Here is a 13,243-nt window from a genome sequence, read left to right as displayed (position 1 = left end):
CAACCGTAGGTCCTTCCACGGGGGGTATTCCAACCATCCCTTTCAGAAGTCAAAGTGACCGGCAATGGACCCCTCCCATAGGCAGTCGCCTCCAACTCTACACCGTTGAGTAGAGTCGGAGGAGACCACGACGGACACTTGGATTCTGAACGTGGTCCGTCACGGTTTGACCCTAGAGTTCCTCTCGTTCCCTCCAAGGACATTCGTCCGTTGTCCCATTCCCAAGTCGGCCCACAAGTTCCAACTCATGAGGGCGGAGATAGATCATTTGCTAGAGATAGCGGCTATAGAAAGGGTTCCCCAGGGTCAGGAAGGCAGGGGGTTCTACTCCATCCTTTTCCTAGTTCCCAAATCCTCAGTGGGAGTAAGGGCAATACTGGACCTCAAGAAACTCAACATCCATCTGGCATACAAGTGCTTCAAGATGCAATCCCTTCAGACCATTCTGGGCTGCATCAGGCAGAACGATCTCTTGACTTCCATAGACCTGAAGGAGGCGTACCTGCATGTTCCCATCCATCGCCAACCAACATTTCCAGTGCAGAGCCCTTGCCTTCGGCCTCTCGTCGGCACCAAGAACCTTCACCAAACTTCTAGCCGCCATCGCAGCGCATCTTCGATCACTCCCAGTAAGACTGGAATGCTACCTAGACAACATCCTCATTCATTCGTCGTCCAAAGGGCAGGCCCAGAGGGATTTCAAGGTCACCATCCGAGTCCTTCAACGCCACGGGTTCTCAGTCAATCTCGACAAGAGCCACCTGACCCCGACCTGCAGAATCCAACAGCACGGTGATCGACTCCAGGGACTGCAGGGTCTTCCTCACGCAGGAGAGAGTGGACAGCATCAGATCCCTTGTAAGAACCATCCGTGCAACGGGGTCAGCGTCCATCGTGTCTCTCCCCCAATTGCTGGGGAAACTGGTGTCATGCATCTCGTTGGTACCGTGGGCGCGACTGCATACACGAGAACTCCAGTGGTTCCTGCTACCACTCTGGAGACGCAAGGCCAGCAGCTCCAGGAGGGTAAAACATCTTCCTCCAAAGGTACTACGCTCTCTCAGGTGGTGGCAGACGGACGCTCTTCTAAAGGGCTGCTGCTTCAAAGAACCGGAGCGTCTAGTCATAACAACGGATGCCAGCCTTTTGGGTTGGGGCGCTCATATTCAGACTCAGGTTGTCCAGGGCAGGTGGTCACAGGCGGAGCTCGCCCACAACATAAACTGGATGGAGCTCCGGGCTGCTAGACTAGCCTTACGCCACTTTCATCATCGGATCAAAGGCTGCGATGTCCTAATTCTAACAGACAACATCGCCACAAAGGCGTACATCAACCATCAGGGCGGCACGCGATCTCTGGCCCTGATGACAGAAGCGAAAGCTCTGGGCCGTTGGGTGGAAAGACACCTAGCCTCGCTTCGAGCAGACCACATATCGGGGGAGGACAATGTGACTGCAGACTGGTTGAGCAGAACCACCATCCAGAACTCAGAGTGGCGTCTCCACCCAGCGTTGTTCCATCAACTATCACAGAGGTTTGGCTTCCCGAAGGTCGACCTCTTCACCACTCCGCCAACATGCACTTCCCCCGGTACTTCACCAGGTTCCATTGCCCCAAAGCGGAGGGGACAGATGGCCTTTGGTCTCGCTGGCCCCCTGAACTATTGTACACTTTTCCGCATCTCCTACTGATTCCACTGATGATCAGGGATGGAAGTGTTGCTTGTGGCTCCATACTTAAGACAACCTATGCCTATGGACTGTTTATGACCTGTCACTTGAAAATCTGTGTTGTAGTCCCAAAGAGAAATTATATTCACCTTACCCACTGTGGTCCTAAAAAATGAAAGGTAGTTACCTGAGCATAGACAGAACAACAAGTCCTTTATCTGTTTATTTTTTTAATTTAGTTATTAAAATTTTATGCTGCCCATATGCCCTATAAAGTGACCTTTAGCTATGATTAATGAGTGTGAACTCTGAGGTAGAAAAGGAAGAGGAAATTGCATCAGTGGTTACTCTTATTGTGCAACTCGCCTAAGGGGTGGCGCCAAGCAAAAGGCAGAAACCCATCTCCACCCAGTTTCCCCCTTCATAATCTGCATGCCCATTTCGTTCCTTTCCCTCCTCCTGCGTGGAAAACGGAGGAGGAGGAGGTAGCAGTCTGTGGCCGGTATATCTCTGAATGCTGCTTTAAGATTAAAAACTGCTGGTATACTTCCTTGTTTAAAACATTATACACATACAGAAAATGCACAGCCTAATACTTATAGCCACTGCTAAGGAAGTAAAGAAGAAATGAAATGCAGGTGTTCTTATTTTTAATAATTCTATAATTATTGTTTCATAGGTGCTAACATAAATGCACAGACAGAAGAGACACAGGAAACAGCTCTAACTTTGGCATGCTGTGGAGGATTTTCAGAAGTAGCTGATTTTCTCATTAAGGCAGGAGCTGACATAGAACTTGGTTGTTCTACACCTTTGATGGAAGCAGCACAAGAGGGCCATTTAGAGCTGGTGAAATACTTACTAGCAGCAGGTATGTTTGTAGGTACAGTTCAACGTCTTAAGGAAGAATGACTTCATGGGGCTGATTCAGTTTTATGGTTAGCACTATTTCTGGCATTTAGACATAATAAGGTACGAGATGGGCAGCACGTAAATCAAATAAAGCAATCAAATAAAATAATAGCTGTCCTATTATGGAAATAATAATTTGGGCTTGATTAAATCATCTGGTGGTAAAAACAACAGTACATACCTAGGTGTTTTTGTCTTGAAAGTTGCTTCAGAATCGCGTCAGTATTTTAAGTGATTATTGTAATTATTTTCATTTCAGTTTTTTATTTCTCTTTAACCTCACCATTTAAAAAATAAAAAATCTGATTTTTAAATTTTTCTGCTCTGAAATTTAAAAGGATATTCACTTAAGAATGGTTTAAAAATGATATCCAAAAAAGTCAGTTATGGTCTTAAATTCGAACGTAAGTGTGTCACCCTATTGCCATGGTCACAATTTGGACACTTTGGGTCTGGCTGGTATTTATAATCCATTGTAGCATCCTGCTACATCCTGATTACAATTTTGCTAGTTTGTGGCAAACAATGCCAATGATTAAGCTGGATTCACATTTACGACCACATGATTAGATTTACAGTCTCATAGCTCAATTTACGATCATGGTAAAAATTGTAAAATTGGGTTATGTATAATCAAGTTGTTTTCAACTCTTAGCAAGCACATAGATTTATGTAAACTGGTACAGTAAAGTAAAACCTTTTCATCCAACTAATACTTCTGAAGAAAAATACTCCTCCAAGAAAAGCAATACCCAATGGATGAATTGGAACAAAATGTTAGAAGGGTATTGAGATAAAGTAATATTAAGTAACTTTCCTTTGGCCTTGCTGGTTCTCCATAGCGCTGCTTGGAGAGTCCAAGGATGGGTTAACACAGCCTGTTTGCCCATGGACTGAGTAGATTTTTCCCCTCTGGCCACGCCTCCTTTGCCTCTTCTGGCTCAGTTTTAAAAACTCAGTCCGCCCGATAGGACGAGTTGGGGGAACACTCAGCTTTGAGCAAATAGGCTGGGTTCTCCAATAGTAATTTTAGAGTATTTTATGTGTTGATATTTAGTTGTTAGGATTTTTCCCCAGGTTTTATTATTTTGACTTTTTATTTTCCTTTTTCTATTTTTTACCAAGAAGAGGATTTACTAAAGTAAGGCTGAGGCAGCGATCGGTTCCACAGCTGCTTAGTCGCAGCTGGGGGAACAAGCGAGGCTGCTTGTCCGGCGTCTGCTGGCGAGCGCAGAGAAGGACGGCAATCCCCGTGTTTCCCTGGTCGTTTTGGAGGAGAGGCTTTTAAAAAAGCCCTTGCTTCTCCAAACGGCGTCTTTTGCCGATCGGGAGAGCGGCGGCCATTTTGAAAAGCGCTGCTTTGGCGCGCTTTTAGGCTGCAGCCAATAGGAAGCGCCTGGCCCTTAAGTGAGGCTTTTGGCGCGCAGAAGAACCGGCGGCCATTTTTTGGAGACTTTTTTACTGTCCGGAAGCAGCAGCAAGCAGCAGAGCCTCTCCGCCTCAAGCAGACAGCCACAGAGGATTGCGAGGGCTTGCCTGGGTCTCCAGCAAGCCTGAAGTTCCCCAGCCAACTAAGGGGAAGCGGCAAGGAGTGTCCTGGTGCCTGATCCAGCCTCCCAACTGAATCTGCAGACGCTTCTGGAGCCGTCGGGCCAGCGTCCACTGCCCTTCCCACAGCAGCGACCTCTTCGACTCAAGATCAACCAAGGATGGCTGATGAAGGTTTGGAGCGAAGGGAGGAGCTGGCAGGGCCATCTGCAAAGCGCAGTAGGCCAGATCCCTCAGGCCAGGGGAGAAAGGGAAACAAGGGCGCTGGGGGGAAAGCTTCCCACTCTTCAGCTGGGAGCAAGGCCCCCAAAACTCAAGGGGACAAGGGGCAGGACTCCCTAAAGGACAAGTCTGCTAGGCCCCAGGTTCCCTCTGCACCCTTACCAAGTGAGGCTGGGCCAGTTCCTTCCCCACCCATCCAGAGGGAGATAGAGCAGGGGGAGGAAATGGGGGATAGATCCCCATCCTTCTGTGATAGGGATTCCATGTCAGGATCCCCTGCAGCCTCTCTGGGTTACCCAGGTTCTCCTAGCTCTTCAGTCAGGGAGGATATCCCCTCCTTTCAATGCTGTTTTCATGCAGAGGATCAGAGAGATCCTCCTAGGAGTGCCAGGGGACAGGCCTATGCCCAATCCAGGCCTGTAGAGGACAAGGGCCCAGCTATGTCAGCAGAGATGAGGGATCTCATCACGCAGGCTATTTCCCAGGGTGTGGTAGAAGCCATGAGGCTACAGGAAGGCAGGGGTGGCAAGGCCTCTAGGCCTACTCGCCCCCTGGGGGAAAAGAGGACCAGAGTACTCGATTCCCCGGGCACTTCTATCACCACAGAGGTGTCTACGTGGGAGGAGGAGACTGCTGAGGACTTTGCTCTCTCGGAGGATGAGGATATGCCTCCAGACAAGCCCTCCTTCACTGGTCTCTTTAAGCCATCCTTATTCAAGTCCATCTTACACAAGGCCAGAGCCTCTACTGAGCTTGGTGCCAAACCTAAGGACAAGGAAGTCCCCTCTACTTCCCAGGACCTCATGGCAGGGCTGTTCAGCGAAACAACCCCTGACCCAGAACTGATACCAGTCTCTGACATGTTCATGGAGGTTATCTAGCGCCAATGGGCACAGCCAGGTACCCTGGCCAACCCCAGTGGCGCAGACAAATCACTGTATCCCTTAGAACCTAGGCTGGAGGATGTATTGAAGCCTCCAGAGGTGGATGCCCCTGTGGTCTCTCTGACCTCTAATTCTAATCTCCCGGCCGAGTTATTAGAAGGGTTAAAGGCAGAGGATAAGAGGGCAGAGAAGGCTTGTCTCAAAACGCACCAGGCGGCTGCCTGGGCGATCAAAACCTCCACTTCTGCCTCGTTCTTTACGAGGGCATCCCTATTATGGCTGCGCCAACTCAGATCTCAGCCCCCATCTGAAGCATCTCGTTGGCGACATGATCTTAACAAGATCATTACGGCTGTGGAATATGCCTCTGATGCATCCCTGCATGCAGCGAAATTCGCCTCAAGGGCACTAGCGTCCAACATCACTTCTCGCCACCTGCTTTGGCTTCGGCACTGGCAGGCGGACATGAAGGCTAAGTGGAAGCTGGCTTCAGCTCCATTCAAGGGAGAGAACCTCTTTGGGGATTCCCTAGAGAAATTCCTAATTGAGACAAAGGATAAGAGGAAGGTTCTTCCTTCCACCTTCAGGAAGCATGACAGGAAAGGTCAGGGCTCGTTCAGGAAACAGGCCTTTCGGGCACAGGAAGGTGCCCAGGCCTCCTCCTCTTCATATTCCTCCCAAAGACAGTTTAACCAGTCCTCTGACAGGTCCCAGGAACGAAACAACCTTTCTTCCAGGGGCAGACAATCCAATCAGGGGTCCTTTCGGAAGCCCTTTCGTGGGGGATCCCACAATCGTCAGTTTAGACGTGGGAAGTGACCGACTGGGGTCTCCTCCCATCGGGGGCCGCCTGCAATTCTATGCAGACCGTTGGGAGGAAACAACCTCGGACAAGTGGGTCTTAAATACCATCAGGAGGGGTCTAACCTTGGAGTTTCTATCCTCTCCTCTGCGGACCTTTGTTCGCTGCCCACTATCCAAGAACCCTGTAAAGAGGGCTCTCATGCAGGCAGAGATAGATCATCTTCTGCAGATCAACGCAATAGAGGCAGTTCCTCCAGAACAGGAAGGGAGGGGGTTCTATTCCATTCTCTTCCTGGTCCCCAAGAATTCAGGGGGGTGGAGGGCCATTTTAGATCTGAAGCGCCTGAACAGACATCTGGCCTACAAGCGCTTCAAAATGCAGTCTCTCCAGTCGATCCTAAGCTGCATGCGACAAGGGGATCTGCTCACCTCCATCGATCTCAAGGAGGCGTACCTGCATGTGCCCATCCATCCTGTACACAGGAAGTTCCTGCGCTTGTGTTACAACGGAAAGCACTTCCAATACAGGGCGCTTCCGTTCGGGCTTTCTTCTGCACCCAGAACGTTCACGAAGCTTCTTGCAGCTGTGACGGCCCACCTGCGCAAGCTTCCAGTCCGCCTGGAGTGCTATCTGGACGACATCATCATCCACTCAAGGACTCAGCAGCAAGCGGTGAGAGATGTAAACGTCACAGTTCACACCTTACAGGACCACGGTTTTTCCGTAAACATGGAAAAAAGCAACCTGACTCCTGCCACACGCATACAACACCTGGGCGCCATAATAGACTCAATATCTTGCCAGGTGTCCCTGTCTCTGGAAAGAATCCGCAACCTCAGGAGCAGAATCCGGTTGTGTCGCAGGAACAGGGTCCTGGCAGGTAGTGCAGCTATCCCAACTGTTAGGGATCATGATTTCTTGCCTCAACATAGTTCCCTGGGCACGTCTTCATGCAAGGGAGCTGCAATGGTTCTTGCTTCCAATGCAAAGAGCAAAGATCAGCAACTCCACCAGGAAAGTTCGCATCCCACCAAGAGTGACTCGGTCTCTGAGTTGGTGGCAGTCTCGAGCAGTGGAGAAGGGTTGCCTATTCAGAGAACCCGACAGGATCGTGGTAACGACCGACGCCAGTCTCTACGGTTGGGGGGCGCATTGCCAAGGTCAGCTGGCGCAAGGCAGGTGGTCCAGCGCGGAGGCAGCCCGGAGCATCAATTGGCTAGAACTCAGGGCAGCCCGGCTTGCGCTGAGGAGATTTGCAGAACAGCTGAAGGGGCACCACGTTCTGCTGCTGACCGACAATGTGGCCACAAAGGCTCACGTGAACCGACAAGGAGGGACCCACTCCAAAAGACTCATGTCAGAGGCGGAGGCCATAGGACGATGGGCAGAGATCCACTTAGCGTCGCTGAGGGCGGATCACATCTCCGGAACCAGCAACGTAAGTGCGGATTGGTTGAGCCGTCAGACCATCAACAACTCGGAGTGGCAACTTCATCCGGACCTGTTCGCACAGGTGGTAAGGAGGTTTGGTCTCCCACAGGTCGACCTGTTTGCCTCGGCGGCAAACACACAGCTCCAGCGGTTCTTCTCCCGCTTCAAGTCAGCACAAGCGGAGGGGACGGATGCCCTGAGGTCCAACTGGCCTCCAGGGCTTCTTTACGCGTTTCCGCCCCTCCCTCTGATCCCGCAGGTGATCTACAAGCTGCTGAAGGAGGGGGCGGAGCTCATTCTGGTAGCTCCACATTGGCCCAGGAGATCCTGGTTCGCGGACCTAGTCGATCTGTCTGTGGAGCAACCGTGGAGAATTCCTCCAGACCAGGTATCCTTGCGTCAAGGGGCCATCAACCATCCAGAGCCCCAATGGTTGCAGTTAGCCGTCTGGCACTTGAGGGGCAGCTCCTGAAGGACCAGAGCCTCTCAGACAACGTCATTAAAACCATCGCATTTACGACGCGACTTGGGCTGCCTTTTCTTCCTGGTGCAGCAAACGGGACATTGACAGTGTGGAAGCGTCCATCCCTCAGTTATTGGACTTCCTACAAGAGGGCTTGGACAAAGGACTGGCACCAGCCACACTCAGGCACCAGGTTGCTGCATTATCCACCATCTTAGCCAGACACCAACTTCAATCCCTGAGTCACCATCCGCAGGTCAAGAGCTTCTTGAAGGGGGCCTACAACATCCGACCCCAGGTGGTGCACAGGTACCCGACCTGGAACCTACCCTTTGTCCTGCAGGCATTGACAGCGGCTCCCTTCGAACCTTTGAGGAAGGTATCTCTTCGACATCTGACTCTTAAGACTGCCTTCCTCATAGCCATTACTTCAGCCAGAAGGGTATCTGAGATTGCGGCCTTCTCGGCCAAGGAAGAGCTGTGCATCATCCACCCAGACAGGGTCATCCTACGGTTAGACCCCGCCTTCATGCCAAAGGTGAATTCTCATTTTCACAGGTCTCAGGAGGTTATCCTCCCGAACTTCTGTCCCAGCCCTCAACACTCCAAGGAGCGCAGGTGGCACAAATTGGACGTACGAAGGGCAGTCCGCATTTACCTGAAACGAACTAAGGACATCAGGCACTCCGAGGCCTTCTTTGTGTCTTTTCAACCAGGCTCGCTGGGTCGCAAGGTGTCATCTTCAACCATAGGTCGGTGGCTGCGAGCTTGCATTAAGATGACATATGACCTTCAGGGCAAGCCGGTTCCACCTCGTGTAACGGCACATTCCACCAGAAGTGCGGCCACGACCGCGGCCTGGGCGACTCAAGCATCTATTCTGGACATTTGCAGAGCGGCCACGTGGGCGTCTCCCACGGCTTTCATTAGAAACTACAAGATCGATTCCTTTGCCTCTGCCGAAGCCTCTTTTGGCCATAGAGTATTACAGAAGGTTATTGAGGCTCCGGACAATGTCTCTTCTTCCCGCCCTGGGACACAATAGCTTGGGCATGTCCCATCCTTGGACTCTCCAAGCAGCGCTATGGAGAATGACCGTTGTCTTACCTGAACGGTCGTTCTCATGGCGCTGCGGAGAGTACAAGACCCACCCAGGGTGATTGTTTAGCTCCGAGATTGTATCTTTGCACAGGTGTGAGCTGAGAACGCCTTCGTCGGACAAGACCTCGTTTTTAAAACTGAGCCAGAAGAGGCAAAGGAGGCGTGGCCAGAGGGGAAAAATCTACTCAGTCCATGGGCAAACAGGCTGTGTTAACCCATCCTTGTACTCTCCGCAGCGCCATGAGAACGACCGTTCAGGTAAGACAACGGTCATTTTCCAGTATAACAACAAATATTTTTATTAGATCATAGAATTTATAAAGATCACAGTGGTAGAACCACTGGAAAGTATTTCTATTTACATACCTGTCTAGTTAATGTTTCCAAATGTTTTCTGATATTTTTAATTCTACAATAATGCTTAGTGGGATAGAGAAATGGTTACATATATAATACATTATAATAATATCGAGTAGTAATAATTAATATGCAGTCTACTATTAGTGATAACCTTAAAATGTTTTTATAATCTGACAAATGGGTTATTTAAAAATTAGAACTTCTTATGTGTCTCTGAATCATTTTAGTACATTCTAGATGAAACCATATTGGCAAACAATTTTTTATTTACAGTTCCTAAATCCATTCTGATAGCAATTCATTGATTTTCATCAGGTGCTAATGTCCATGCTACAACTGCAACAGGAGACACTGCTTTGACCTATGCCTGTGAAAATGGACACACTGATGTTGCAGATGTTCTACTTCAAGCTGGTGCAGATTTAGTAAGATTTTTGACATGTTTTCAAAATATTTTGAGTTTAATTCCCTGCCGTTGCTCACATTTATTTGCAAATGATATACGGACAGTGTATAAATGCAGTGCAAATTGCATAGTTATCTAGAAAAGCAAATGAAATATAATCATAGATTAACAACCTATGTTTCACTGTGACTTAATTTATCCTACAATATTTCACCAAAGATTTCATCATTTTGTAATCATTGTATCCATTTTCAAAATAGTATTGCTTTTAGGCACATCTCTGAAGAGATTCTGTCATCCAAATCATTGTTGTCCTAAAGGTGCTTTTTCAGGAGGCAACTGGACTTACTTGTTTTTTCTTTTGAAGAAACGTGCAATTTATACTTTTTTTCATTTTCTTATGTGCGTTGCCTAAAAAAAAAGTCAACAGCAAACGTTTTATTGATTAAAGTTTTATCTTGTTCCAGCTGTTATCCATATGTACTGTGTTTTTCCGAAAATAAGTCTTTTTTTTTTTTTTTGGTCTCCAAAAGAGGCATTGGGTCTTATTTTCAAGGGAAGTTTTCCACTGTCTCACCTCACGTCGGCAGCATTGATAGCCCTGCCCAGCAAGAGCCTGTGTGGCTGTTGCCAGCCCACTTCTCCTGCGGCCACTTGCGTGCGATGTTCTCCATGGCGCTGCTTGGAGAGTCCAAGGAAGGGTTAACACAGCCTATCTGCCCAAGGACTGAGTTGATTTTTTCCCCTGGTCACGCCTCCTTTGCCTCCACAGGGTCAGTTTTAAAAACTCAGTCCGCCCTATAGGACGTACTCTGGGGAGTTCCCGGTCTTTGGACAAATAGGCTGGGTTCCCCAAAAAGAATTTTTTTTTAGTTAGCATAATACTTATCAGGATTTTTTCCCTCCTTTTTCTAGTACCAATTCGGCCTTTTTTATTATTGGCTTTTACTAAAATAGACTCAATTAAAACAGAGGCATTGGAGGAGCCCACCTGTTGCCCTAGCAACGTAATCAGCTGTGGCCACTGGTCTGGCGTCTGCCGGCGAGTGCGGGGACGATCCTGGCATTGGCTCGCCCCCGGCCGCTTGCTACGGAGATTTTCAGCTGGATTTCTCCCTCGGCGGCGTCCTTGCTGGCTCCGGAGGTTGCGGCGGCCATTTTGAAAGCTGCGTGTTGGCGCGCTTTCCAATGGCCGTTTTAGACGTCTGGCTGCATTCTGGGCGCGTTTTTAAAGCGCGCGAAAATTGCGGCGGCCATTTTCTCTGCTCACTTTAACAGCTAGCAGCAGGGAAAGCGCTTGGATTCTCCGCACCTCTCTGCCTCTCAGCAGATCACCGCGGAGAGCTTGGAGTGTCCTGCTTGGGTCACCGGCAGTACCGGAGCCTCTTGAGTGTCCCTTCGGCTGAAGGAGCGGCTGTGGAGTGTCCTGGTGCCTTCTTCCAGCCTCCAGAAAATTTGAAGATCTGCAGACGCTTTGGAGCCGGCTGGCCAGCGTCAACTGCCCTTCTCCTGCAGTTTGAATTGATCCAACACCCGTGCAGCCATGGCAGACGAAGGTTTGGAGCAGAGGGACGAGCTGGCTGGGCCATCCGCCAAGCGCAGTAGGCCAGATCCCTCGGGCCAGGGGAGAAAGGGTGGTAAAGGGGCTGGGGGAAAACCCCCCCATAACTCCTCAGGAAACAAGGGCCCCAAGCACCTAGGAGATAGGAGACTTGAGGGCTCCAGAGAGCAGCCTGACAAGGCCCAGGCCCCTCATCTTCCTCAAACCTGTGAGGCTGAGCTTGGCCCTGTCCTAAGCAGACGTGAGAGAGAGGACTCTCTCTCTAACCAAGGGGATCAATCTCCTTCCATTAGTGGTAGGGATTCCAGATCTGCTTCTCCGGCTGCATCTCTGGGTTATCCAGATTCCCCCAGTTCCTCTGTAAGGGGCGATTTGGGGCCTTTCCCTGGCTGTCCCCACATGGAGGGGCCTTTAGCTCCTACTCACTATGCAAGGGGTTCAGGCTCTTCTAGGCCCAGGCCTGTTGAGGACAAGGGCCCAGCTATTTCGGCAGAGATGCAGGAGATAATTACTCAGGCCATCTCTCAGGGCGTGGTTGAGGCCTTGCGCCACATGGAGAGCAAAAAGGGTAAGGCCTCCAGGCCTACCTCCTCTCTAGCAGCGGGCAGAGGCCGCGAATCTGGTTCCCCAGGCACCTCTGTTACCACAGAGGTGTCCACGTGGGAAGATGAGACTTCAGATGAGTTCCAGCTTTCGGAGGACGAGGATATGCCCCCGGACAAACCAGCCTTCACTGGTTTGTTCAAGCCTTCTCTGTTTAAGGCCATATTGCACAAGGCTAGGACCTCCACAGAGTTAGGGACTAAGCCTAAGGATAAGGCCTCTATTCCCATTCCTCAGGACCTTAAAGCGGGTCTATTCAGTGAGACCACTCCAGATCCGGAACTTATCCCAGTTCCTGACATGTTTATGGACGTGGTACAGCGTCAGTGGGTGCAGCCGGGGACCCTGGCCAATCCCAGTGGCGCAGACAAAACTCTGTTCCCCCTGGAACAGAAGTTGGAGGATGTGCTTAAAATGCCTGAAGTGGATGCTCCAGTGGTTTCTCTGACCTCCCCTTCCTCCCTCCCAGCTGACCTGCTGGAGGGTTTGAAGGCAGAGGATAAGAGGTCTGAGAAGGCCTGCCTTAAGACGCACCAGGCGGCTGCCTGGGCGATCAAGGCCTCCACCTCTTCTTCTTTCTTCACGAGGGCTTCCTTGTTATGGCTACGCCAATTGAGATCCAAGCCTCCCTCCGAGGCATCTCGCTGGCGTCATGATCTGGACAAAATAATTACGGCTGTAGAATATTCTGCCGACGCTTCCCTAACAGCTGCAAAATTTGCATCCAGGGGGCTCGCCTCCAACGTGACCTCACGTCGCTTGCTATGGCTCCGGCACTGGCAAGCTGACATGAAAGCCAAATGGAAGCTGGCCTCAGCTCCCTTCAAGGGGGGGTTCCTCTTCAGGGATGCATTAGACAAATTCGTAATAGAGACGAAGGACAAACGTAAAGTCCTTCCGTCTACTTTCAAAAAGAATGAAAGAAAGGGTTCTGGGTCCTTCAGGAAGCAGCCTTTTCGTAATCAGGACTCCGCCCAGGCCTCCACCTCTTCCTATTCCTACCAGAGATCCTACAACCAGTCCTCTGACAGGGCACAGGTCAGGGGTAGTTTCAACCCCAGGGGTAGGCAGCAAAACCAGGGCTCCTTTCGTAAGCCCTTTCGAGGGGGAGGCAACAACCGTCAGTTCAGGCGTGGCAAGTGACCACCACAGGACTGCTCCCATCGGCGGCCGCCTGCAACTTTATGCAGATCGGTGGGAGGAGATTACCACGGATTCGTGGATCCTAAACACTGTCAGGAAGGGGCTGACTCTAGAATTTCTATCATTCCCGCCC

The 13,243-nt window shown here is 50.3% G+C and overlaps 1 protein-coding gene across 8 annotated transcripts in view; it reads left to right on the top strand.

Annotated features, from left to right (window-relative positions):
- Window positions 1–13,243, top strand: part of LOC309390952 (ankyrin repeat and KH domain-containing protein 1-like) — a 194,703-nt gene that overhangs the window by 49,194 nt on the left and 132,266 nt on the right. For all 8 annotated transcript variants that reach the window (XM_081950895.1, XM_081950898.1, XM_081950893.1 and 5 more), the window contains exons 9-10: window positions 2,351–2,542; window positions 9,713–9,822. In XM_081950895.1, the coding sequence (XP_081807021.1) occupies window positions 2,351–2,542; window positions 9,713–9,822 (302 nt within the window). The remainder of the gene's footprint in view (window positions 1–2,350; window positions 2,543–9,712; window positions 9,823–13,243) is intronic.

Source organism: Natrix helvetica, assembly GCF_964273705.1.
Source record: "Natrix helvetica genome assembly, chromosome: 4".
In the NCBI taxonomy this organism is placed as follows: domain Eukaryota; kingdom Metazoa; phylum Chordata; class Lepidosauria; order Squamata; family Natricidae; genus Natrix; species Natrix helvetica.
Note: the sequence above shows the minus strand (reverse complement) of the source record. Positions and strands in the feature narration are given on the sequence as shown.